Raw genomic sequence first — 27837 nt, forward strand, 5'->3', positions numbered from 1 at the left:
ATCATTCAATTTCACATGACAATTCTTTTGTATATGCCCAAGTTTACAACATCGGTAACACTTGATACCCTTTCGGTTTCCATTACCCATAACGGATGATCCTCCTTCATCTTCACCTTTATTTGGAAAAATTTTCTTCTCTTTGTATTTCTTGAAGGGCTTCTTTTTACTTAATACTAATGCTTTTCCTTCACTCCCGAATAATGAACAGCCCGCCATTTGTCTAGCTAAAGACTCTTGTGAAGCAAGAAGATTTTCAAACTCGACCAAAGATGGTTGCCGATGCCATCCTTGAATCGATGTGACATAAGGGATATACTCACTCTTCAACCCACGAATAATATGCCGCTTCATTCTTGCCTCCGAAATAGGCTCTTCCAGATCCAATAGAGAAATCTCCGAACAAAGATTCTTAATCTTCAAAAGGAATTGAGAAATAGAGAGACTACCTTGTGAAGTATTTGCCAACTCATTCTCCAACATTTGTAGACGAGCCATATTTTTCTTGTTGAGCAATCCATCAAGGGTAATCCAAATCTCACTCGCCAATGATGTGCTCAAACAAGTCAAGCGAAATAGACAGCTTCAAAAGAAATTCGGCCTTAGCATTCTTCATCCTCCACGCCTTCAACACATCGCCATTTTCTTATGTATCTTCCGGAGCTACAACGGCATTTCCACAAACAACCTCTCATAAATCTTCTCCCACAAGATACTCCATACATGTTCTCCATATCTTGTAATTTGATTGATTTAGTAACTCAACGCCGAGTCCACTAACTCTTCCACTCATATCCATCTTCAAAGCACCGATTGAACTTCTTCACCAAGAAAATCTATATAAGCACCAACTACCACCCTTGTGTCTTTGATACCATATAGAGAAAGACTGATTTCATAACACCGGAATATCCGCTCCTCAAATAGTGCAACCGAAGTTTACACTAGCCCAAGATCAACAACCTAAGTAGAAGAAGAACAATACCCAAAAGAGATGTGCTTCAATATATGAAAGAACACAACAAACAAGACAAGCACAAAAAAGAGAGAAGAAAGCTTCAATACATAGAGAAAATATGAGAAAGCTTCAAACACTAGCTTGCACACAAGAGCTTCAATGGAGCTTCAATGGAGGTCTAGGTAGATAGTGGAGAATCTCTACCAAAATGAGTTAATTAGAATAAGCTAAGTCAATGGAAAGTAAAGAGAAAATAGCTTAGGTAAGTGGTAGTGGGTATGAGAACGTGGAGTTTTTAATGCTTAGGTAAGTGGTGGGTTCAGAGTTTCAAGTAGGGTTTGAATTTGAAATAAGTGGGTAGTGGGAAAATATGGACCAAACATGTGTGGCTCACACATGTGCAAACTAGGCGAACAAAAGACCAAAATGCCCATGGACACAAAATACATATTTGTCCTCACTACATTTCTCAAAATAAAAATAAAATAAAAGCTACCCAAAAATACACTTTAAATTTTAATAGAATGGTCACCTGAATGGTCGATATAATGCATTAAAATAACTATTTCTTTTTTGTGAAACAGTTACAATATCACAGTTAATAATATAAGATGAGAAACAGGCTATTACCATGTGATGGTCTTCGAGGACATGAATAAAAATGCCAGCTGGTACTTCCAGAAATACTTTTTGATGTATATCATATATTCTTTCACAACATGGACGGGTGTCAATATCAATGCAATTTTCTTTGAAACTATGAACATCCATTATGTCTCCGTATAGTTATATCAAAATTTCCTCAGGCAACCTGCATTTGATATCAACAACCAACATGGCCTGAATGTATGTGGATACACTAACAGCCTCTCCTAATCTAGCAAAGGGCTCGACAAAAAACATCTTCCAAAACCCCACCATTATCCTTCAAGAGTATTGTTGTTTCCGCAGTGATATGTAGATGCGCATCTGAAAGAGTTTCAGGCATTTGGTTAAGAAATCCATGGAAGGATAGTTAGTTCAGTTTGGGTAAATTTAAAAAAAAAAACTACATCATTTCTAACAGAAGAAACTTCCAATGGATGACCTTGAAGTGGCTCGCTTTAAGGAACAACTTGACCAGAAGAAAACGAAAGACTCTACAACAATTGATAAGAGCTTTTCCACAATCACCATATTCAATATGGTCATTTAGATTACATAGATACTGCTCTTCCCGGTCGCACCTCATCAGATAAAACATGCCTGTATGAAGCAACTGGAATGTAGATGAGGACATACAATTCAGTCAGCTATAACTAATAGTTATAACTATTACTTCTTCTTTTTTTTAAATTGACAATTTTATTGAATGAAGGGCGGGACAAGTTGTCCCTAGCCATGTACAGAAGTGGATTGAATCCGAGTACATTTAAGATTGGGGTTATATTTGAGAACCTCTTACAATCTTTACTAAAAAGTTAACTACATAGATGTGAAAGTTGTAGTGTCCTCCTTTAGCACTCCCGCTTTAGCAAGAACATCCGCCTCTTCATTGGCTGATCTTCTCCTATGCTCAATTCTTGGTCACAGAATCGTCATAAGATCAAGGACTTCTGCTATTGTATTCTGTAGGTGCCAAGGTCCTGGTGAACTGCCCGAAGCCCATCCTACCACGTATGTTGAATCTCCTTCCACAATCAAAGACCCCAAGTTCTTCTCAAAAGGCCATCGTGAACCGAAGAGTAAAGCCTTAATTTCTGCCTCATTCGCATCGCACTGTCCTGCTGGACCTGAGAAGGACATGATGATTATTTGGTTGTTGTCTTTAATTAGGCCTCCAATTCCTCCCTTGGCCGGATTCCCTACCGAGCTTCCATCAAAATTGAATTTGAACCATCCTTCCGGCGGAGCCATCATTTTGGTTTGGGTTTAGTTCGAATAGTTCTTTCCCAAATGATTGCCCACCAATTTCTTATCAAATCACTCGCCCCATACGATATCTTTCTTTTGTTCCTTGTCCACGCAATCAGCTCCATTTTGGTATCCGTAGCCACTCGCCCTATCGATCTTTGCTGATCTTTGAATATTCGCCTATTCCGTTCCTTCCAGATATTCCAGACAATGGCATAAGGGATAGTGTCCCATAGTATTCTGCCGATCTCTCCGAAAGGGCCTCCCCTCCAGTTGATGAGCAGCAAACTGATAGAGTTCGGACAGACCTAGCACATTCTGAAATCTCCAATAGCCCGAGCGCAGATCTGATAAGTGAAACCACAATGCAACATTAGATGATCCAATATTTCCTCGTGCCGATGGCAGAGAACACAAACACTAGCAAGACTAAAATGTCTCTTTTTCAGACGATCGCAAGTACTAATTTTCCTGTGAACAAGTGTCCACCCAAAAGCTACCACACGCAGAGGGGCCAAGGATTTCCAAACACGCCTTTTGTCTGAGCAAATCCCTGAGTTCAAGTCAGCGAAGAAAGATCTGGCTGTGAAAATCCCCCTTGATTCAGGATCCCATACGAGTTGAATCTAAAAAGATTTGCCACTTGATTAATTGGGATACTGTAACCAAATCCAAAAAAGATGGTGGCTTGGGTATTGGAAAAATTTGATTGCGCAACAAATCTCTGCTTGGAAAATGGCTGTGGAGATATGGCAAAGAAAGAAAGGCTCTTTGGCGGTCCGTGGTTGACTCTAAATATGGTATGTTGGAAGAAGATTGGACTATCATGAGTCTATATCCTGGAAAGGGATCGGGTCCATGGCGGTCGATATCTTCGGCTAGTGAAGATTTCAACCAGCGGATCAGATACAAAGTAAGGGAACAAAGTAAGATTCTGGAAAGACTTATAGTGTGGAAATATGCCACTTCGCTGCCATCCCAAAGGAAATCTCTTTGAAGCCTTTTCAATTCTTAAGGCCACCTTTTCTGAAATATTAAACAGCGACATGAAGTATACTGGCATGTTTCTTAAGGCCGCCTTATTTAATGTTATTCTCCCTCCCAAGGACATATAGTTTTTCTTCCAAGATGCCACCTTTCGTTCTATTCTTTCAGTAACAGGATCCCACTGAGATGCCGACGGAATTCCAAACCCCAAAGGTAGTCCTAAATATGACGTCGGAAAGGTCCCTACCTTCCAGCCCACAGATTCCGCCAAACTTTGTACCTGCCTCTGTTCCATATTGATTCCCAGTAACATGCTTTTCGCCAGGTTGATTTTGAGATCCGAAATGGCCTTAGACCACTTATAAACTCCTATGACATTAGGAATAGCCTGAGGTGAGAATTGCAAGAAAATCAGAGTATCATCTGCAAATTGCAGATGGGAAATCGAGTTACCCTGTGGTTCAACTGATAAGCCATGAAAGAGTCCAGATGCCTCCGCTTTTGTTAGCATAAAACTAAGAGCCTCCATCACCATGATAAAAAGATAGGGGGCAAGCGGATCGCCTTGTCGCAACCCCCTAGAGATTTGGAAAAAACCTTCTGCTAAGCCATTAATAAGGATAGAAAAGATGTTATTTGATATTAACAATATCGTCCACATGCGCCATTTATTTTCAAATCCCATTCGATCTTGGATAGCATCAACGGCCTCCCAATCAATGTGGTCATAAGCCTTCTCAATGCAACCTTAAACAATAGACCAGCTTCGCCTCTCCTTCTCATTGAATCAATGATCTCATTTGCAATGAGGATTCCATCCAAAATTTGCCTTGACTCGATGAAAGCTCCTTGGAAATGAGAAATTATATTATCCATACAGGTTTTAACCGTTCGAGCAAGTAGTTTGGAGACAATTTTCAGTATGCTATGGATCAGGCTAGTAGGTCTGAAGTCCTTTGTTCCTAGGATCCCTTCTTTCTTGGGAATTAAGGCTATAAATGTTGCTCGAGCTACTTCACTGATGATTCCTTTCTCCTGAAAGTCGAGAAAGAAAGCCATAATATCCTCCTTCAGAATGGCCCAAAATCTTTGGAAAAAAACCATAGGAAAACTATCCGGCCCCTGTGCTTTGTTGCCTGCCATTGAAAATATCGCCCTTTCCACCTCTGCCTCTGTGAAGTCCCCATCCAAGGAGATCCTTTGCCTAAGATTTATAGTCTTGAAAGGAATTCCTTTAATTTTCGGGCGCCACTGTACAGGTTTAGAATACAGAGACTGCTAAAATTCAACAATCGTCTTCTTGATTAAGCCCATGTCCTCAATCAACGAGTTCCCCTCCTTCAAGCTTGATATAGTATTAATACGCCGTCTTGAACTTGCCATTTTGTGGAAAAATTTTGTGTTTCGATCCCCTTCCTTGAGCCAATTAATCCTTGATTTCTGGCGCCATCTATTCTCTTCCCTTCGTAGGATTTCCTCATATTTTTCTAGAAGTAATAATTTTTCTATTTTCTCCACAGACGACAATGAGCGGTATCCTCTTTACTATCCAGAAGTTCCAAAGCAGTCAACGTTTCCACCTTGACTTGCTTAGTTTCCTCATCAACTAATTTCTGCCATTCTTTGATTTTGACTTTCAGAGCCTTGGTTTTCTTGCAAAGAATATACCCTTTCCAACCCTGAATCGAGATCTCCCCCCACCAATGCCGGATTAGATCCTCTATTCCAGGAATTTCCAGAATATTTAAACTAAAGCGGAAGGGACGGGGACAACCAGAATATTCCGAAATGTTCAGAATGATTGAATTGTGATCAGACAACAATTTTGGATAAGACTTATGAGTGATCAAAGGGAAGCGATCCTCCCATGATGAGGTTAAGAGCACACGATCTAATCGACACATAACCAATCGTTCTTGGTTATTTGTCCAAGTAAAAAGTGACTCCTCCAGGGGTAAGTCGACCAGTTCCGTATTCTGTATAAACTGTGAGAATTTCCTCATACTAGTGGAAATCGTCGTAGGGGAACTCTTTTCCTATGGAAATCGGACTATATTGGATTCCCCTCCAATGATCCATTCTCCCTGATAATCATCACGGATGAAACACAACTCTTTCCATAAATTCTTCCTTTCACGTGCTCGTACTGGTCCATATACGGCCGTAAATAGCCATTGTTCATCCCATTTTACTAAAGCAAAAACAATTGTAATTGAATACTTACCAATCCTAGTTCCCTTGTTCACAAATCTTCCTTCCTTCCATATCACTATAATTCCTCCGGCAGTCCCCACTGACGGCAATGCAACCCATTCCCTATGATTCCGGCCCTATAGTTTGTTAATTAACTGATCTGTAACCCCCATTATCTTCGACTCCATGACGGCCACCAAATCTAGATTTTGCTGATATACAAAATCTTTGACAAGGCGAATCTTTTTATCTTCCCCCAATCCCCTTATATCCCATCCTCATTGGGAATGAGGATCAGACTCCCAATTGGGGAAAGATTTGGTTATTTAGATGACGTAACCGTTCACAGAGAGGGTTTCAATGGATGAACCCTTTCCGCAGCCCAAGAAGAGACTTGAACAAAGGAGTTTAGGGTTTTTTTATTTTTGGATCGTACGCCTTTAATTGGACAGGCGAGGATGACACACCTTTTTGTATCCATTCACGTCGAATTTGTGATCTTTCTTTAAATGCCCCTTTCTTGAAGTCGAACCCACCAGCACTACTTTGAAGGATTCGTAGCGCCCGCGTCACTTTTTCTGCTAACCTTTTTGAGATTTTGCCTTGCCTATGTTTCTCTCCAGTTGTCATCTCATTAGAATACCTGATTGAGGGGGATTTTGAATTTGAAATTTGAAATTTGAAATTAGATAAGGCCACCCCACTGTCAATACCGAGGACCGTGTCCCTGACAGTGGACCTGTCTCTCCCTTTTCCCATCCCAATGCTTGGGCCCGCCTTGACACCTGTCGGTGAGAAAGTAACCATTGGATCGGGAAAATGACCCCTCTGAGAGTCATCTCGGCGAATTTCTAGCGCCACCACCGGGCAAACCGGTGAATCTCCATAGCACCTCTCTGCTGGCCACAATGGTTCTTCCTGAAAATCCACTCCTATCATAAAGAAAGAATCTTCAACTGGAGGCAAAGAAAAGGTGTTTGCAACTTCCATTTTGGAGCTAGAATTTTCGCCGATGCGTATTCCATGCTCTGGCCATCGCTTTGTTCCATTTTTATTTCCAACACCAATCCTGGACATCTCCCCAGAGCTTCTACAGTAGAAATTGCAAACACATGAAGAGGAATACTGCTAAACTTTACCAGACCTCCTCCACACCCTGAAGATAATTCGAGTCCCAATGGTTGAGAGAAGATAGGTGATCCCCACAAGCATCAGTCCCCATTTTTAGGACTTTTTGGGCTAGTTCTGCACTTTCAAAGATAAAAAGAAATTCATTCTTGGCCAAAATACTAGGATTCACTAAAGACGGAATGGCCCAGTGTTGTCTAGCCCAATTACAAAGTTCTCCAACACACCATCCTTCCTCCATCGTTCTGGCTATCAGACATGCTTTCAAGAGGACTCTCATGTCCTCTATTTCCTTACCGGAAATTGTTAACAGAGGTAGTCCACTCTCCATGCTAGTAAAAGTCATCCCCGAGTCCGGGCAGAAGCCCTCTTCCTTTGTTGAATCATCACTAGGTGTAGGAACCGCGAAAGAGGGAATCCGATTGCCATCCCCACACCATCTACATTTTATCCTCCATTTGAAGTTACGATATCTACAATTCTTACATCTCCAATCTTTCCTGGCATTCCTCCCCAGATTTCGGTTCCTAAAATCTTGAACTCGAGATTGACTGTTTTCGCTCCTATTTGCCCTTTTCCCCAGAGCTCCAATGAGCTGTGAATCTTGCGGAAAACCTCCAAAACCTATCTATTTAGTTCCGAGCGGCACCCGATTTTCTCCGGTTGCATTCATTCTTGCGTGGGTCCAGATTATAGTGAGGCTGAATCACCAACCAACTTCAACCTAGAAGCCAAAATCTTTGCCAGATAACTATTACTTATAGCTTTATAAGTAACAGTTATAAAGCTATATAAGAATATCATACATTCACAATGATGAAGTGCGGGGAAACCAACATACCTGATACTTGTTCAAGGTTTCAGACTTAAATTCCAGCATATTTTTTCCAGCACTTGGTTTTTCAACTATGTTGTGTAGTACACTACCGTTTGCACAAAACAATATGCCTGGAATAACTGACACATCATTATTGATACTTTTGACAGTGGGCGAACATGGACTTTCAAGAGATGAGCACAATTTGCCCGGTTTTTCTGCTTAGTATTAGATTCCCATTGGGTAATATGAAAATCCTTTTGAATTTTATACTGTCCATTGCCAACCTCTCCTGATTCAGCCTTTGAGCCTAACTTGAGGGCCCCATTTGATGCATGTGCAATTTTTGGTCTCTTGGACAATAGGTTTTCTGCATAATTTTTGCTATCAATATATTCAAAATGTGCTCCTAATTTTTTCCTCAAATTCAGCCAATTAAATGCCTCCATTTTTTCCCCGAAGTAACAAGGTATAAGGTAAGATTATGGCCTCGGCAAATAAGCTTGACCCATGTGAAATAAAGGGAGCATCTTGAAACTGTAACAGCAAATAAACTATACAATGAACGACAAGGAAACACAAACGTTATACAGCAAACAAATTATACAATGAAGACATATGTAACAAATAAATTATACAATAAAGGCATACGTACGTCAAGTAGAACATACTCTGGTTGGAAGGAAACTTGTGTGTCTGGTTGGAAGGAAACTTGTGTGTTACCATCAGCATGTGAAACATTCCACCTCCACTTCCCTTGATATTGCCACTCCTACCCGTACAAGGAAGATGCAAGAGATCATTAAGACATGTTGCATTGCTCAGATAAAAGTCGACATAAATTGTTAGCTGATTGAGCTCACTCTTGGGGATCATGAGGCTAATGATTCTTCTGCACGAAACTGCCACATTCTTAAACATTCCTAAAGAACCTACTTGTACAGGTAAGCCTTCAACAACAAGTTCATAGTCTTTAACCAGGAAAGCCAACAAGAAGATAAGAAACTTCAATTTTTTAGAGAAACTATCCATAGTCAAAAATACTTTATAACATGTATGTATGCCTAGCAGTGCACCATATGCGCTAATAATAATAAAACAGCTCACTTATCCCAGGATTCAGTCAATAGTACACTGGCATTAAGCATAAGTCAGAAAACACCTAGCACAACACATGGCTAGCACTTATTGGAGAGATACAACTCTGTAACATAAGAAAATCTATGATATATTCAAGATGCATGCATGTGTAGCTCTGTGACCAGGGTATGACTTTAAAGATGTAATATGCCCGTAACAAAGAGTGGCATACAAGGCCTTAGAGTCACAATGACAACCAAAAATGCCCTTGGCCAAACCCAAAAAACAAAGCATCTGAAGTTGTATCTTTCTCCAAGGGATAGGTACATTCCCGAGAGGTGAAGCATGTCTGGTCTTAGGAAAGCACCTTTAACTTGTAGCATTATCAGCATGTGACACAGAACCTTTTATTTGTTGTTTCCTAAGTATCTCTCACCGTCATCACCTCCCCACTCCTTTTTTGATACATATCAGCCAGGAGATGTTATGTTATTTAGTGCAAATGTTTATGCATATCAAAATTAAAATGACTACCCAAATTCGTAACAAAGCAAAATATGGAGCATTAGAACTGGTAAACAACTAATAGTTATCGGCTTGCATCATGATACCATCACGTAAAAAAAAAGGGATAACAGAGAAATACATCAGATGATATTTATGGAAGAAAATAGGAACAGGATCTAGACTAAACCACTGTTTAAAAACTCCCCAAGTCAAGCATTGACCTGCCCAAGTCGACTCAGTTTCTGTCCTTCCTAGTCGATCTAATTCTTCAGACTCACCCAATGTAATGAAAAACCGACTGCATCAATCATCGAATCACCCAAGTTGACTCGGTTTTACCTAGTCGAGTTCGAGCTTTAAACACTAGTGGCATGCCTTTGAGCAAGCAAGACATATCCACAGTGTCTGTTATATCCGTATAAACAACTGACTTTGCAGTCAGCAAACAAAATAGATATAGCTATATCACTAGAGGGAAGCACGTATGCATAAATAATAGGTTCAGCATTAAAAATCACCTCGTAGATGTTGTTGGTGACACCATCCGATAGCAAATCTGGTATCACAACATCAATGCTGCCAGTTGCATCAACCAATTGCAACCTCCCTGAAGATAGATTAATCTGAAAACACAAAGAGAAGTCATAAAGGAGGGATTACATAGGGAAATGATTTCTGCGCTCAAGTGTTTTGATAAACATGCGCTCGTCATGTAGTATTTAAAGGGATGTCGGACGATATTACGGTTCTCAAAAAGCTCTTAAAACACTTTAAATACTACACGACAAACAAGTGAGCGCATGTTTATCAAAACATTGGAGCGCTGAAATCATTTCCCATTACATTATGTTGATGCCTACAATAATTTAAAAGGTCAACCATGTTAATGGGCCCTAATTCTTGTCAAAGATAAAAGGGAAAGAAAGGGTATCATATGACAACAATTTAATGATGTCTAGGGTTTGCATTGTCTTTGTTGGCTAATTATGGTCAAAAGCCTATTATCCTCTACCTCAATGTAAGCTGTCTGATGTGCTGATGATGTGCGCTAAACCAAGGGAGAGATTCATTGAATGAAGACAAAACCAGAAATCCCTACAATGGCCAAATATTGCTACTTCAAATTGGATCTAGGGGTCAATAGAGGCCTCAGGAATCCTAACAGCTTAGTTGATGCTATTGTTCTGATAAAGCTTTAAGCGGAATTGCCAATAAATATAAATTATAGTTGATATTTAAAATTGTTGGACTTAGCAAAGCTGGATTTATCTTTTTACTTGTCGGTTCATGCAGACATGTTTAGAATGTAATGTCATGATACTAAGGGGTGTTGGAAATTAATATTGACCACTTGATCGTGATCATCTATCAACTTGACTTTCTTGGGACTCAAGTTACTTACTTTCTTGGGACTCAAGTAACTTGACTTTCTTGGGACTTAAGTTACTTATTTTCTTGGGACTTAAGTTACTTACTTTCTTGGGACTCAAGTTTCTTACTTTCTTGGAAGCTTGGTAGACAAGTCTGGACCACTTTTTGGAATTATGTAATGCTTTTATTTTTCATGTGATAGTGTGTTAGTTGTGCTTAGGAAAGCTAATAGTAATTAAGAAAAGTTAATTCCGGATTTGGAATGTAGGCCATATTTTAGGCCATGTATCTTCTTCATATGTAAGTGTTTTTAGTGAAATTTGAGGGGTTTTGAATAGTACATCAACTTGGGTTACTTTCTTTGTGTTTTTGGCATCAAGAGAACAATCTTCTTCTCTTGAAACTCATCTTCTCCCTCCAACCTCGTTGGTTTCATTCCAACAAAGGGCCATTTTGATACGCGGATTTTAGAATTCGGAATTTCTTCAAAATTGTAGATAAGAGACAAGAGAAGAAGCGGACCAACCATGCGTCGTCTCTGACTTCTCGTCCTTCTTTCTGTCAACAAGAGAGTACCAGATCATCCCATGTTTCTAGGTTTTAGAAATCTCAGGATACGGGAGAGTTTTCTAAAACCTGGATTTCTTTCTTAAAATCCAAGAAACGCTGTCAGGACATCATACAGTAGCTTGATCATGAACCCTCTTTTAAACTGTTTTCAAACTAAAAACGTGGATACTAAAATCCGCGTGTCCAAACAGCCCCTAAATGTTTTGGAACTTAGGATGTTATTTTTTACTCTGTTGTGAATTTGTGTTGTTCATGGTAACACCACATCCACTCTCTCTTCTTTAGGTATCCATCCTCCTAAATTATTGAATTTGTTTTAGCCTCAAGAAAGACCCCAATAAAAGAGAGGGTGGAAAAGCAGATCCAGAAATAGATTGAAGTGTACCCAATAGCCAAAATATTTCCTTCAACATACACCCATTCCCATCCCCTCAACGCAGCATAAAGCAGCATCTCTTCTGATCTTTGAACCAAAACCACAAGTATGCCCCAGTTTTCCCAAATCCCAAGTTCCCAGCTACTCCAGTAGAATTTGAGTAGCTAGAGATCACCGTCATCATCATCTTCTGAAGTAGGTTTACCTGCATCATTATGATCCCTAAGTTTTCTTGGTTTATGAGAGAAAACTTCAGCAGTCACTAAACTTCCTAACTTGTCATACGAGGTTCAAAAATATTACTGAATTAATTTCTAGTCAGAAAGATGTGTAGATGATCCAAGTCAAGTTTGCGACAAGTCTATTTTATCGCAAATACAAAACTCCAACAGAATTTATCTAATAATGTATGGGAGTATATAGAGTTCAAGTTTCTAAATAATAAAATTCAGATGTGTACTTCATAAGATATATTACATAGAGTCTATCCCATCTCTCTCTTCCATCAAAGAATTCCAAAAATTGTAGAATTTTAGGAACAAGAATAAATAAAACTAGAAGAATAGAACATACTTTTCTTGAATGAACAACCAAAAACTAATGGACATTTCTTTTCTTTTCTACATTCATCAAAATAACCTCAACTGCCTCTTTAATAGAACGTTACTATACGTGTGTAACACCAACAAAAAAAATCACATGTTTCTCTTTCCATCCTAGTTGAACTCTACCACCTATAAACTACTCTTATTCAATCAAGATAAGAACTTTGAACCGACTCAGATACTAGCTTCAAGAATACCAAAGATGGATAAGAAGAAACAAATAACTCATTCACGTTGGAAACTCAAGTTTGACTCAAACTCAAACAACTCTAAAGAGAAACCTCACTCACTCATCTAACTATGATGGGGCCCACAAAGTTTGAATTATAATTCCAACATGCCCCCTTAATTCAAACTAGGTGAATGATTGTACTCCCATCATATGACGAAAATTTTTGAACTTCTCTTCTGACAAAGCTTTGGTGAAAATATCCGCTACTTGATCTTCAGTGTTGCAATGCTTCAAATCAACTTCTCCGTTGGCTGTGACTTCTCTAATGAAATGATGGCGAATCTCAATGTGCTTCGTCCTTCCTTGATGAACTGGATTCTTTGTTAAGGCAATTGTAGATTTATTGTTTCAAAATATTCACGTAGGTCCGCTTTGTTCGTCCTTCAAATCACGCAAAATCCTTCGTAGCCAAATTGCTTGACAAGCTGTAGTTGTAGCAGCAATATACTTGGCTTCCGTGCTTGAGAGCACCATAGTAAGTTTTAAATGCAAGTGTGACAACCCAAGAGGGGGGTGAATTGGCAAATTAAAAATTTTAGGCTTAATTAGTAGGATTATTAAATTAAATTTAATAATTAAGCACTTAATAGTCTAACCCTTATTCACTAACCCTTGTTCAATTAAGCACTTAATTAGTAGGATTTAGATCTTACTTTAACATGCATTCACTAACCCTTGTTCAATTTAAAAATACAAATGCAAGTTAGGTTAGAGATTACCAATCACCACAAGTGCAAGAGAAGGAGAGAGAGCACACCACAAGAACACACAAGTTTTATAGTAGTTTGGTCTATCACAAGCCGTACAAACCCAACTCCTTCTCCAACTCCAAAGGCAACAAACCCTTTCTGCACAAAGCTTTGCCGAGAGGTCACACCCTCTTACAACTATTCACCTTTGTTACCGGGCTGAATCGGAGCCCATCAAGAACAATGAAGAAATAAAAGAAAAGAACTCTCAATGCCTCTTAATAGGTGGATTACAATTTTGAAAGCTCACAAATTCTCCAAGGAATAGATACAAATGTAAAGCTTATGGAGATCCTCTTGATAGAATGTAAAAATACAAGTTCAAAGAGGTAAAACCTTTGTTATGAAAGTTTGGGTTCAAGAAGATAGGATTTAATCTTGCATAAGGTTGTTTATAAAGGTTTTTGATAGTGTATATATAACCCACAAGGAAATATGACCGTTTGGGGGTAAAACTGTAAAAAACAGGGTTAAAAAGTTAATTTGCGCAAGCCCCAACAGCTAGTTTTCCAAGCCGAGGCGGTCGACCGAGGCACGGCGGTCGCCCGCCCTTATCGGGCTCTCTATTATAAATTCAAATTTCATATTGGCGCGGTCGACCGGCCCTATGGTGGTCGCCCGGCAAGGACAATCTGTTTGAATTAAATTTCGGCTTAAAAACACTATCGCGGTGGACCGGACAATCGAGGTTGACCGGCCAACCATGCTGGATTGTTTTTGTTTGAAACATAAACATATCCGCGGCCGCCCGGCTTGACTCGGTCGACCAGCCCGCTATTTTCCTGCAAGTGCTGGATTTCCAGCAAGCTTGCCACGGTCGCCTGGGATACCCCGGTCGACCAGCCCTGTGTAAAATTCCATTTTAATTTTAAAATTTATGGGCTTTGGGCCATGGTCTTTGGGCTTTAGTCCTAGGTTTTCAAACACATTTTTGGGTGTGTGTGTGTGTATGGTTTTCAAAGATATAAAAACTTAAGTATGAAAACTATTTGAAAACCTTTTGAAAGTGCATTTAAACATAAAATCAAGAGGACTCCAAATACATTCTAATAATGTATACCATTGAGTCTTCTTGGAATGTCTTTGCTCCTTTGCACTTTCTTGGACTTCTTCAGCCTGTGAGTGAACTTCTTGAACATATTTGGCTCTTGTGACTTCCTCCAATCTTCAATGCATGCTGAAAGGTGCATGAGGTGTCAGCAATGGCTAGTTCAACTCCAAGTTTCTTCTTGACACTTGCTAGGCAACTTGTGGAATCTTGATCTTGAGCTTCTTGACTTTGAACATCCTCCAAATCTTGATGTATCCAATGTGAGTGCAAGCTCCTTGATCATTGTGTGTGGATCCACAAGCCATGTGTTGGGATGAGTTGTATAATGGCGATATGACATATCAAATTCCTGTATAGAACACAACACCTCAAATCAACACATTTGTCCATAAATGCTAATCAATTTGGATTTGCTAGCATCAAAATAAGAAGGTAAGGTGAATGATTGAACCCATGGGAACCCTTGGGCTTACAAAGTTGCTTCTTGGATGCCCAAGCTATGACACCCGATCCAAGGCTAAAACAATAGCCCGTTGTGTTATTCCGTTCATCAATGAAATCTACCCAATCACTATCAGAAAAACAAATCAATTCGTTGTTAGTGACTTTTGAGTACACAACATCAAAATTGATTGTGCCTTGGATGTATCTCATAATTCTCTTTGCTGCCCCAAGACGATGCTTGCTTGGACTATGCATAAACCTGGAAATAATGCTAACTGCAAACATAATATCTGGCCTTGTATGAGTTAGATAAATCAAACCACCAACAATGCTTCTAAAATTCTTCTCATCTACTTTTTCAACCCCATCTTGTAAAGTAAGTAAGTTTCTCATTAGTATTCATAGGTGTTTTTGCAGGTGCACAATTTGTCATTCCAATTTTTTTCAATAAATCTAAAGCATACTTTTTTTGACATATGAAAATCCCCATTGGATCCTTGAATAACTTCAATTCCAAGGAAATAATGCAATGACCCAAATCTGATATTTTAAAAAATTTCAACATGCTCTCTTTAAATTCCTTAACCATGTCAAGAGAACTCCCAGTGTATATCATATCGTCAACATATAAACAAACAACTAGGATATCATCACCATCAATTTTAACATAAAGAGTTGGTTCACTAGTACTCTTTTGAAATGAGCTATCAAAAAAAAAACCTGTCAATTTTATTATACCATGCTCTTGGCGCTTGTTTAAGCCCATAGAGTGCCTTCTTCAATTTGTACACTTTATTCTCCATGCCTTTGATTTCAAAATTACCTTGAGGTTGATCTACATACACTTCTTCCTCAAGTTCTCCATTTAGAAAAGCTGATTTCACATCAAGCTGAAAAATTTGCCAATTCTTTTGAGCTGCTAAAGCCAAAATAGTTCTAATATTATCCATTCTAGCAACAGGTACAAATGTTTCAAAGTAATCAATACCTGGCTTTTGGGCATAAGCTTTTGCAACTAACAGAGCTTTTTGTCTTTGGAGGGAACCGTCGGCATTGAACTTGGATTTGTAGATCCACTTAAGTCCAATTGCTTATTTGTTTGGAGGCAAATCCACCAATGTCCAAGTGTTGTTCTTCGCAACTGCATCAATCTCTTCTTTCCACACAAATCACACCATTCTTTCTTTTTCACTGCATCAACAAAACTAAAAGCTTCCATTGCAAAACAAGCAAACTCACATGAATCATATATGCAGCAAGACTTCTCATTCTCATGGGAGTGGAATCACCAAATGAACTTGGTGACTCATCAGGATTTGGTAAACAAATCTCAAGAGAAGGTGTCTCACATGATATGTTTTCATTTAAAACACATGAGGGGGCTTCCACATTATTTTTCCAATTCCAAGCTTCTTTTTCACTAAAACTAACATCACGACTTATGATTATTTTTTTAGAAATAGGATCATAAAGTCGATATCCTTTTGTCTCCACACTATAGCCAACAAAAATACACTTTCTACTTTTATCATCTAACTTCTGTCTTTTTTCAGATGGAACAAAAGCATAGGCTATAGAACCAAAATTTTTAAAATGACTCACATTGGGTTTTCTTCCACTCCAAGCCTCATATAGAGTTTTTCCTCGAACTGCTTTTGTAGAAGCGCAATTGCATAGGTATATCGATATTGCCACTGCTTCATCCCAATAATCATTAGGTAACCCCTTGTCTTTTAGCCTGCTCCTTGCCGCCTCAACAAAGGTTCTATTTTTCCGCTCTGCGATTCCATTATGTTGTAGGGTATAGCTCGCTGTCAACTGTCTTTTGATTCCACTTACTTTATAGAAATTCTGAAATTCTTTAAAAATAAATTCACCACGGTCAGGACGAAGAGTAATAATAGAATGACCACTTTGGTTTTCAACACGTGCCTTGAATTGTTTGAAGATATAGAAAGCCTCATATTTTTGTTTCAGAAAATAAACCAATGCCATCCTTGTGTAATCATCAACAAATAAAAAAAAATTATTTCCGCTCAAAGATAAAGTTTGCTTAGGACCACAAATATCGGCATGTATAAGCATCAAAGGCTTATATGCCCTCCAAGACTTACATCTTGAAAATTGCTCATGGTGATGTTTTTCCAAAACGCAAGCCTCACACACTTTTCCATCATATTTCAAGGAATGAATACCAACAATCATATTCAATTCAAGAAACAAATTCAAGATGTTATGTATGTTCCTGGGGTCACTCAAAATTTGCTAAGTTTGGGCCAATTGATAAAAAATGGGTACCGTGCTATCTTTGATGAAGGAGAATGTAAACTTTAAGTTAAGAAAAGTATGAAACTAGTTTTGTCTATTAAGATGACAGAAAACAAGATGTTTCCACTAGTGTTTTCAAAACTAGTATTCAATGCTTTTAGTGCATATAATGATGACTCTATGTTATGGCATAGAAGATATGGAGAATTGAATTTTGGTGGATTGTCCTTATTGCAAAAATTGAATATGACTGTTGGTTTTTCTTCCTTGAAATATGATGGAAAATTGTGTGAGGCTTTGCAAAAATTAATTTCTTGCCAACCAGTGTAGAAACCATGATGGGACCAGTACCATGGCCATTAACATGATTGTTATCACCCCTTCTTACTCGTGGTTTGACAGTTTCATCTATTTCTAGAAAATAATCCTTGTTCTCGGTCATGTGGTTACTACAACCACTATCTAAATGCCATATTTCATCATTCAATTCAACATTGGCAGTTAGACATGACAAAAATACATTATCTTTTTTTTCAACTTTTCATCACTTTTCTCTTCATGATAGTTTGCTTGCTCCCTAGCCTTTTGATGACAATTTTTTTCAATATGACCATACTTTTTGCAATAAAAACATTGTGGTGAATTTCTATTTTGATTTCCACTATCCTTATACCAACAATCCTTATCAGCGTGGTTTAATTTCTTGCAAAAAGAATAAAATAATGAAGTAGATTCATGGTTACCTCCACTTTAATTTCTTTGATAACCACTGAATTGGCCTCTACCTCTTCCTCTGCCGCGGAATCCACCACGTCCACGGCCTCTTCCTCCTCGGAAACCTTTATTTGAATCATCAAATCTTTTCTTCGAATCCACTTTTGATTGAAAAATTTGTTCTAGTGGATTTTCTGTAGTCCTATTCAATCTCTGCTCATGTGCTTGCAAAGAACCTATTAATTCATTCATAGAATATTTAGTTAAATCTTTAGATTCTTCTATGGCTGCAACTACATGATCAAATTTATTTGGAAGACTCCTTAACACTTTTTCAACAATATTTTGATCATCTAATTTTTTCCCATAAGTTCTTATTTGGTTTATAATAGAACTAACTATAGAGAAAAACACTTGAATTGATTCAGAATTTTTCATATTTAAATTCTCAAAATAAGGATGAAGGGTTTGTAACATAACAGAAATTACCTTCGTTGTATCTTGGTATTCTTCTTGAAGCAAATCCCATGCTTCTTTTGACGTAGTTGTAGCCATGATCGTTGGAAATATTGGTTCATCCATGGCTTGTTCGATGAGGAAAAGAGCCTGTGCATCTTTCTTTTTACTCTCCTTGAATTCGTTCTTCTGTGCCGCGGTCAATCTTTCCACTTCTACAAAATTCTCATACCCATTCTCCACCAATTCCCATAATTCATAAGACATAAATAACATCTTCATCTTAATAGACCAAAATTGAAAATTATCACCTTTAAATAAAGGAACACTCTGAAAATTTGAAGAATTGGTGTTACCTGCCATGTTGCGAACTTACCGAACCCTTGCCGGTGTTTTCTTGAATTCGCCATAGCTTTTCTGGTCTCTAGTTGATTGAGAAATCCCAAGACCTTTTGCTTTTATACCACTTTGTAGAATTTTAGGAACAAGAATAAATAAAACTAGAAGAATAGGACATACTTTTCTTGAATGAACAACCAAAAACTAATCGACGCTTCTTTTCTTTTCTACATTCATCAAAATAACCTCAATTGCCTCTTTAATAGAATTATTGTACATGTGTAACACCAACAAAAAAAATCACATGTTTCTCTTTCAATCCTAGTTGAACTCTACCACCTATAAACTACTCTTATTCAAATATGATAAGAACTTTGAACCAACTCAAATACTAGCTTCAAGAATACCAAAGATAAGGATACGAATAAACAAATAACTTATTCACGTTGGAAAGTCAAGTTTGACTCAAACTCAAACAACTCTAGAGAGAAACCTCACTCACTCGTCTAACTATGATGGGGCCCACAAAGTTTGAATTATAATTCCAACAAAAATCTAGGTCAAAATTTAACATTTGTCCCCCTTCCCTCCCATGCACTAATTTTATTTGGTGTGCATTTTTGGATATTATATATTTGGATATTATATATATATATATATATATATATAGAGAGAGAGAGAGAGAGAGGGGTCTGTAAAAGTCCTTTTTGAAACATAAAGAGAATACAGAGAGAGAGAGAGAATACAATAACTAATACTAACATGTAGAGTACCCATCAAAGTGATGCCAAGATCTTCACTTGAAATACTTCGTCCGATCAGCCGGTCATACGACTTCCCTTCAAATCATAAAAGTCCAACATGGTTGTTCATCCAAGTTGTATCATTCTTGATTTGTGACAGTACATGGGTACTACCTGAAAGCATGATAAACTCCAGTCAAAAAAGAACTTCATCAGAATAAACTCTACAACAGTCTTTCAGGTAAGTGATAATAAGATTATAAATATATTATGACAACTTCTACTCAAGATTGGCAAGTTTTGTTGAAAATTGAAGGTTAATTCATGCAAATAGTTCAAAAACTATTCACAATCATACCAACTTCAGGTGACCAAGATTTGGTTCGTTACAGCATCCACACAATTCATGCTTACAGAATTCCATAAATTCTCCATGCCGCCAACAGAAACTCACTTTGAGACAGAGAATATGCAAACATGAATAGAAAAAAAAGACTGCACATCATGTAATTGAGAACATTTTTTGAACAAGAACCATAAAAATATGAAGCGCATATTAGGAACATTGTTTCCAAAGCATCCATAAATTTACCAATTTACCCGAGGTAGAAACACACATGGAAGGTAAGCATGAACTAGCAAAGATATCCACCAATCCTTCCTTCTGATGACACCTTACAAATAATTACTGTCAGTTTAAGTTAAATTAGAAAGAGCTACACACAGGGGCGATGCCAGAAATTTTGCACAAGGGGGGCAAAAATTATAGTAATTTTTTCTCTAAACAAATGAAAGCAATATTATAGTTTCCAAAAAAAAAAACTCATATATATTCCATCACCAACATACATTGAGGTAAACAAAAATGACATCTTATAATTTTAGAGCGCAAAACCTAATAACATGACCCATAAGAAAATTTTATAGGCTTCCTCGACGTGGTCTCATTTTTTGGAAACGACACATGATTGTCTCATCATCGATGTTACCAAAAATATCCTTCTCAACATATGGAATCAAACAATCAGCCATAAATTGATCCTACATTCTATTGCGTAATCGATTCTTCAAGATCTTCATGGCAGAAAAGACCCTCTCAACGGTTGCAGTTGCGAGTGGTAAAATTAGTCCCAATGTAATGAGCTTGTAAACAAGTGGATACAAGGCATGCTTTCCCTTCTCAATCATTTTTTCAGCAAGATCTCCAATTCCTTTCAAATTCACAAAGTGAGTATTAGACCTCATATCAAGAATATATGTTTCAAGTTGGTTGTCTAATTCTTTTGTAGAATTCTGAACTTCTGAAATTCTTTTAGATAAAACTTAGAGAATTGAATCAACTTCTCTTTATCAAATGCATAAAATGAATCACTTGGATTCAAACATGCCACACATAGAAGCAACTCTATATTTGCATCATTGAAACGACTATTGAGCTCTTGAAGTTGCAAGTCTATAACTTGAAAAAATAACTCAACATAAAAATGGTGCAAGACCGTTCTTTTCTCTACATGCCGTCGCACTCTTTCGGGAACAACGTAAGTATCAACCTTGTTAGGGACTTCTATGTCATGTTTGGCATAAAATGAAGAAATATCATCTAACAAAGAATTTCATCCATGGTCTCGCATCAATTGTAGCTGTTGTTTTGATATTCTCACTAATGTCATGGCATTCACAATATCTTGATCCTTTCTTTGCAATGCTTGCGACAATTCATTTGTTATTCTCAATAAACTTATCATCAAATGAAGGGAAATGCAAATTCAAAAGTTTGCAATGATTTCAAGAGATTATGTGCTTCATGTCTTTGACCTAAACTTAACTTCATATCCTTGACAATAAGATCAAGCACATCAAGAATAGAGGAAAACATATATTCCAAACTAACCAGTTGTGGACCCCGATCCGAAGATGATGAGAAAACGAGTCCCTACATCCTCTGAATCATCCACGTGTGAAGGAGAACTCTACCAAGGAACTCTCGAAATAGTGCCACCCTCATAGCATAGCACAAATGACAATATATGGGAGATACCTCTCGATTCGGGAACAAGTTCGGATTTGAGACGTACCGAAACAAACTCAGAGTCGCCATCCATGGTATACAGCCATGGATCCTTAAACAAATATGCTCTGTATACCATGGATAACCAGAAATGAATGGGTTCGTGCCTGATTACGAATGGAGAAGGTCCGAAGAGCACCCCCAATTTGCCTGAGTGCGAACACTTGTCTCTTATGCTATTTTTATTAACTCCAAAGAATTTTGGGCAAAATCATGTGAAATGGGAATAATCCTCAGGAGTCGTCTATGTAAGCATGCATTTCCTGAGTATAGAAATAATAAGTACACAGAAAATAAATGAAAGAAGTGTCACCTAAGCACTGCTAGATTTTTGAGTGACATACCTAACAAGTGTCTAAGTTTTGATGTACAAACACATGCATGCTACAGCTAAAGGTATAAGGTATGAACAAGATATAACAAATATGATAGCTAGACTTAGCAGGACGATAAAATAAAGGGATAAATACATTTACCTCCCCTCTAGTTTCTGACACATCCACTTCAACCCCTATGGTTTAAAAATTGACAAAGACATCCCCTCTAGTTTCGTTGGGTTTTTTTCACTGGACGGTGCAAACAGCGCGCGTGAAATGACCCATTTGCCCTCTGTTTTAAGTTGACTGGAAATGAAGAAAACAACAGTTGGGTTTTTTATCTTTGGGTTTTTACTTGACGGAACTGGATTTGGTGCGGGTGGTGGAGTCGGTGGTGGTGCTGGCGGTGGTTTGGGAGGTGGTGGTGGTGGTGGAGTTGGTGGTGGGTCAGGACACGGTGGTGGATTCGGTGCGGGTGGTGGTGTAGGAGGTGGCGTCGGGGGTGGTGTGGGTGGTGGTGGAGGATTTGGAGGGGGTGGAGGAGGTGGTGTTGGTGGTGGATCCGGGCAGGGTGGAGGATTTGGTGCGGGTGGTGGTGTAGGAGGTGGTGCAGGAGGAGGCATTGGGGGTGGCGGTGGAGGGGCAGTGGTGGAGGTGGTGGAGTTGGTGGTGGGTCCGGACAGGGTGGCGGATTCGGTGCAGGTGGTGGTGTAGGAGGTGGTGCCGGGGGTGGTGGAGGATTTGGAGGGGGTGGTGTTTCAAAGAACACAGATACAGGGGTATTTTGGTCCATAAAATATTAACCATGGTTACTTTCTACGGTTCCATCGGGTTAACGTAACGACCAGTTGACGGAAAGGATATACTTATAACAAAACGAAACTAGAGGGGATGTCTTTGTCAATTTTTAAACCATAGGGGTTGAAGTGGATGTGTCAGAAACTAGAGGGGAGGTAATGTATTTATCCCTAAAATAAATAAGTAAATGAGATATAATAAGCAGTAAAAGCGATAAAGCAGTAAAAGAAATACAGCTAAGCATATAAGCAAGAAGTAATAGACTGGTAAGCAATAAAGAGTTACATCTGAGCATGTGAGTGATCAAATAAGGAAATAATCTCAATCTGAAAGAAAACAAACAATAAAAATTATAACCACAAACACAAAACTCTAAAAAAAAACATTAACAACAAATCCTAAGGCTCTAAAATTGTCCTCGACTCTTAGATGGTCTGATATTCATCCAAGCAGCCTACGTATCCCCGCCTCCACAATAATCAGAGGGACGTAGTTCTTCGCACCTATTATAAACTATGATGCGTAAGACATCTAGACCTCTATCCTAGACTCGACCTAAAAGACCAGACTAGTTATTAAAGCTTTTTGTGCGATTATTTAAATTCCAATGGATTGTGGATTTTAGGACACCCTATATGCCCTAACTAAAGGCAGGTTAACCTTAAGCTAATGCAGGTGATTCCTATATCCTATGTGTAACTAGGCTGTGTGTCCTAAGAAAAATAATGGGATCTAACTCATCCTATTCTAGTCATCTATCAGCAATGTGAATCGCCAACTGACCAGACGGAGGCATTCCTATAACTCTAAAACAAACTCCTAACTCTAAAGCGAACACACAACCACCAAAACACTCTACCTAGGACATACTCCTAACTCTAGAGGAAGAGCTTTTTGAAAACAAGTTTTTAAAAGATTTACAAAGTTTATTTACAAAAGTTTGGCTGGACTTGGGATAAAGATCCCAAGCTGCACTACGTACCTCGTGGAAGAGGATCAAGCCAACGTAGTTCGAAACATATTCTGAGATAAATATGCTAAACAAGTGTGATTTACAAACAAGTAAACTAGTGTGCTCACAAACAGGTACACCATCGTGGTCACAATCAAGTAAACTAGCATGATCACAAACATGTGAAATGCCAATCAGATAAAACATGTCTAAAGGAGGTAACATCCCTAAAACAAATGAGACAAAACATTTCTCCAAAAGAAGAAGGCAAGCAAGATAATGAGACTGAGAGAGAGACCTATACTATGATAGAGGGTTGTCTAAAAGACTTAGAGAATCTTCTAAAAGAAAAGAAAATAGAGGAAAACGCTATATGGACTAAGCTAGTCCCCTAATGATGGGCTTGGGATGACTCCTTCATCGCCTCTGCAATGAAAGAATCTATAGGTGTTTTCATTATTTCCTCTTATGTACCGTTATACAACTACACAGTGAACACATATATATAAGCGCACAATGATGTTCATAACCAGGTCATTCAATGGTTTGAATCAATTATATGAGAACAACCAAATGGAGTTGCTATTAGCTTATTACCTCACAAATATCAACTGTTTGCATTACTTAACAAAGGGAACATCCCTACAACTATGCTCCTATGAAACAAATAATAATACGCCATTTAAAACTTATTTAAATCAGCCTATCTGAAGTTTGGCAGGCATCAACCTTATTATGTAACTGATGGTATAGGTACAAATCAAGAACCATTAACGATAACTCAGATTTTTAAACACTTGGGCATGATGATCAAAAGGAAAGACAAGAAAAGAGGACCTCAAAATGCCAAGACTTGTGAAATTCAAGCTAGAAACCCACAATATTTCTAACGAAACTCTTTTCTTTCACTATAAAAAAATTCAAATAGCAATTATAATCTTCCTGGAAAGTTACCATGAACCTAACAAGCCAAACCCGTCTAATGGTAATGCCTATTTTCAAATATAAATAACAAGAAATTAGCACTATTTCTTCTTTGCTCTAATAGTTGCATATTAAACAAATGCAAATGCTATAGTCGTCATTTTATTTCACTCATTACTCAATAGACAAGCAAGCTTAGAGCCAACCAACCATATTTAACCATAGCAAAACATTAGCCTGGGAGTTCTATGTATGGGTTAGCACTAACTATATAAAAAAAAAATATTGATTGGAATCCCCAATTCATATGCTAACTGAATCAACTATACCCAAGCTGAACATGATATGGAAGCATGATGATGTTGTTCAGCAATGTAAAAAAAAAATTGTCAATTATTGAGTTAGAGTAGGATAAGGATAACGTAGTTAATTGAACCGATCTACAATCCAAAGGTTTTGTGCATTAGAGCTGCATCCAATTTATAACATAAGGCACTATCAAATCAGTCTCTAACCATGGATGTATTAATGTGCTTTCTTACAGATCATTAAAAAGGAATTTTTATCCATTAACAAAGGGAAAGCAGACACCCTGAATAAGGATGGATTATAATTTGGAAATACATAAGATGGAGCTACAAGGAACAGGTAGACAAATGAATTTGAATATGTAAAGCCCAGTAGTGAGAAATAAATGAATTGCACAGGTTTCATGACAACTAAAATAAAATTCCAAGGTTTAAATTATCATCATGAGTTAACAAGAAATGTAAATAAGAACAATGAAATCATGAAACTAAAATGTAGTGAAATATAGTCTTGGCAGTGAGAACAAATGGGAAGGAAATTAAACCAAAACAACATGCTTCAAAATATCAACAGAATAAAAAAAACATAAACTCTGACAAGCCTATAAAAACTTTATTAAGTACCTTACAAAAGTTATCTAATATATTGGCTGCATCAAACACTGACTATTGCTAGGCCATAAAAATTGGATTTATATTCTTTCTTTATTAGCTCATTTCAAAGATATTAAGCATTCCAACTAATGTATCTACTGATGTGCTTTCCTGATTTAAACCTTGATAAACTACATGATTATAATTCATTACTATGGAAGGGAATTTATAGGGCACACCATATCTAATTCAAGGATATAACGAATAACCTTGATTTTCCAAATAACATAACTCTATCCCTGTACGACCATGCCTTATATAAAAAAAAAAGCTCTTGTGATTATACAATGTGCACTCCATACAGGTTTGGGTTTGCAATACCAGATAACTAAACAGGGTATACCTTACTATGCCAATTTTAAAAATAATCATGATTATCATATTAGGCCATCATTTTCAAACAGAAATGAAATGGAAACATTGAGAATAGCAAAACCATTCATGTAAATAGATCATACAAAAGGGAAACATAAGGCTACGAAATCACCTTTTTCTTTAAAAAAAAATGTACGGAATAAAGGCCCACCATTGGAATGATAAGGGTGAACTGTACAGATATTAGGGAAAAATAGAACAAGGTAAAGCCAACATTAATATTCGAATCTTTTCAACAAAACATGTTGTTGCCATTTGGAATACAACTTTAGAAACCCTAGTATATAAAAACATAAGAAACAAAACCGACTTTTCTGCACTATCATAATCCACTTAACAGGCAACTACACTCACACGTGCATATTTACTTATGCACATAGACATACACATACACACATGCACACACCATGTTATTGCCCTATTCGGACACACAGAAAGCATTACGTTGATGTTGCATTTGGGCAAAAAAACTATTCACACACACAACACTAAATTGTTGTCCCACTTAGGGCGGAAAAATGTTCATACACTCATATACACACACATTTATGCCACGACTGTCATGCTCAACTAAAATAATATGAGAGCCTCTCAGTATATTACACTCGCATTACTACAGCTCTCACCTCTCATGAACCAATACAGAGAACAAAAACAAAGGAATATTTTCAAATATCAGCACACCAACATACTATCAAAATGATGAAAATTTGACTTAACTTCCATTTCAACTCATTTTCCAATTAAAGCAAGAGAAGAACCCTACCAAAATCACTATGCTTTAGAGAGCAATGATAAGTCAAAAGAGACATACACAAAGCAGACATAATCATATTCGCTCCGAAACAATACACATTCCTCATGATTCAAGTACTATGTAAAAGATACAATCAAACCTGGAGAAATGTTCATGCTAATCTAATACACTAATAGGACATTATCTTAAAGCATGAAAATAATTAACTACTCCAAATTGGAAAAAAGTATACTTACCATATAAAAACTTTGAAAAATCTACAAACAAAACAGTTCAACAGGTTTTAAATCGATCAACTACTTAAGTTAACAATTAAATGAAAAATACATATGACATATTATATAACAAAAATATAGAATATCTAATGAGATTTAACATAAACTCAAATGTTTCTTTAGATTTTTATAACAAGCTCTAAAACCTAGAACATACTCACATCCAGATATCTCAAAACAGGAAATCACAAAAACAAATGAAATTATTACTGACCCTAACCGAAGCAGGTTAGCCTTATCATAATCAATGATCAACAATAGATTAGGTAATTAGAATGAAAGCGTACTCAAAAGAAATACATGAAACCTTTAAGTTCTTCTTTCGAATTGCAAGGAAACAAAAAAACAAAATCCTTGTAGCGAAATCCTTGTAGAATAAACTCAATCCATGATATTAAGGCCAAATTTTCAACTCTTCTACACTTTTCCTTTGAAATTGCAGCTCAAACCTTGGTAAATTCCTCTGTAATTGCAGAGCATATAGCCAACGAAACTGGAAATTTGGATCAATTTCGAGGTCTGATAGACAATAATTGGTGAATCTAAGGTTCAGGTTAAGCTAAGGAGCAAACTAGGGTTTGTAGTTAGGGGTTTTTGAGGTAAAAAATAGGTTTTGATCTAAAGCTAATAAGGATCGATGATGAGAAGAAGAAGAAAATAGTAATCAGAGCAAGAGAATAGGCTATGTAAATTGATTAGATAAGAAGATCTCGCGAGAAAAACTAGGGTTTAAATGGTTAGATCTATAATTATGATGAGGATAAAATCAGCAAATGAGGAAGAAAAGGAAGTTTATAAGAGAGACTAGCTGACCGGAGCGTGGTCGGAGCATGTCGCAATCTTGCAAGGAGAAGATGATCGGAAAAATTTTGCAAATTTTTGGGATTTTCCTCTAAACTCTCTCTCGTTATCTCTCAGAAAAATGATT

At 37.6% G+C, this 27837-nt stretch overlaps 1 protein-coding gene across 5 annotated transcripts; it reads right to left on the minus strand.

The window, feature by feature from the left end:
* Positions 1–1491: 1491 nt before the first annotated feature.
* Positions 1492–27837, minus strand: LOC143850840 (uncharacterized). 5 transcript variants are annotated; one of them, XR_013236074.1, is made up of 6 exons: positions 27217–27828; positions 18433–19655; positions 10082–10186; positions 8632–8748; positions 2046–3198; positions 1492–1927 (listed from the first exon to the last, which is right to left on the minus strand). XR_013236074.1 is itself a non-coding variant. In XM_077360108.1 (6 exons), the coding sequence occupies exons 3-6, from the start codon at positions 18081–18083 to the stop codon at positions 1886–1888; spliced, it is 375 nt and encodes a 124-aa protein (XP_077216223.1). In that variant the 5' UTR covers positions 18084–18179; positions 18433–19655; positions 27217–27828; the 3' UTR covers positions 1492–1885. The 5 variants fall into 5 exon arrangements, 4 of the variants coding, with proteins under 4 accessions (XP_077216223.1, XP_077216221.1, XP_077216222.1 ...); XM_077360108.1 differs by lacking the exon at positions 2046–3198 and adding an exon at positions 17973–18179; XM_077360106.1 differs by lacking the exon at positions 2046–3198 and having other exon boundaries at positions 27723–27837.

The sequence above is a fragment of the Tasmannia lanceolata genome, unplaced genomic scaffold (genome assembly GCF_043159265.1).
Source record: "Tasmannia lanceolata isolate RefF3 unplaced genomic scaffold, GAP_Taslan_0.1 ptg000018l, whole genome shotgun sequence".
Classification (NCBI taxonomy): domain Eukaryota; kingdom Viridiplantae; phylum Streptophyta; class Magnoliopsida; order Canellales; family Winteraceae; genus Tasmannia; species Tasmannia lanceolata.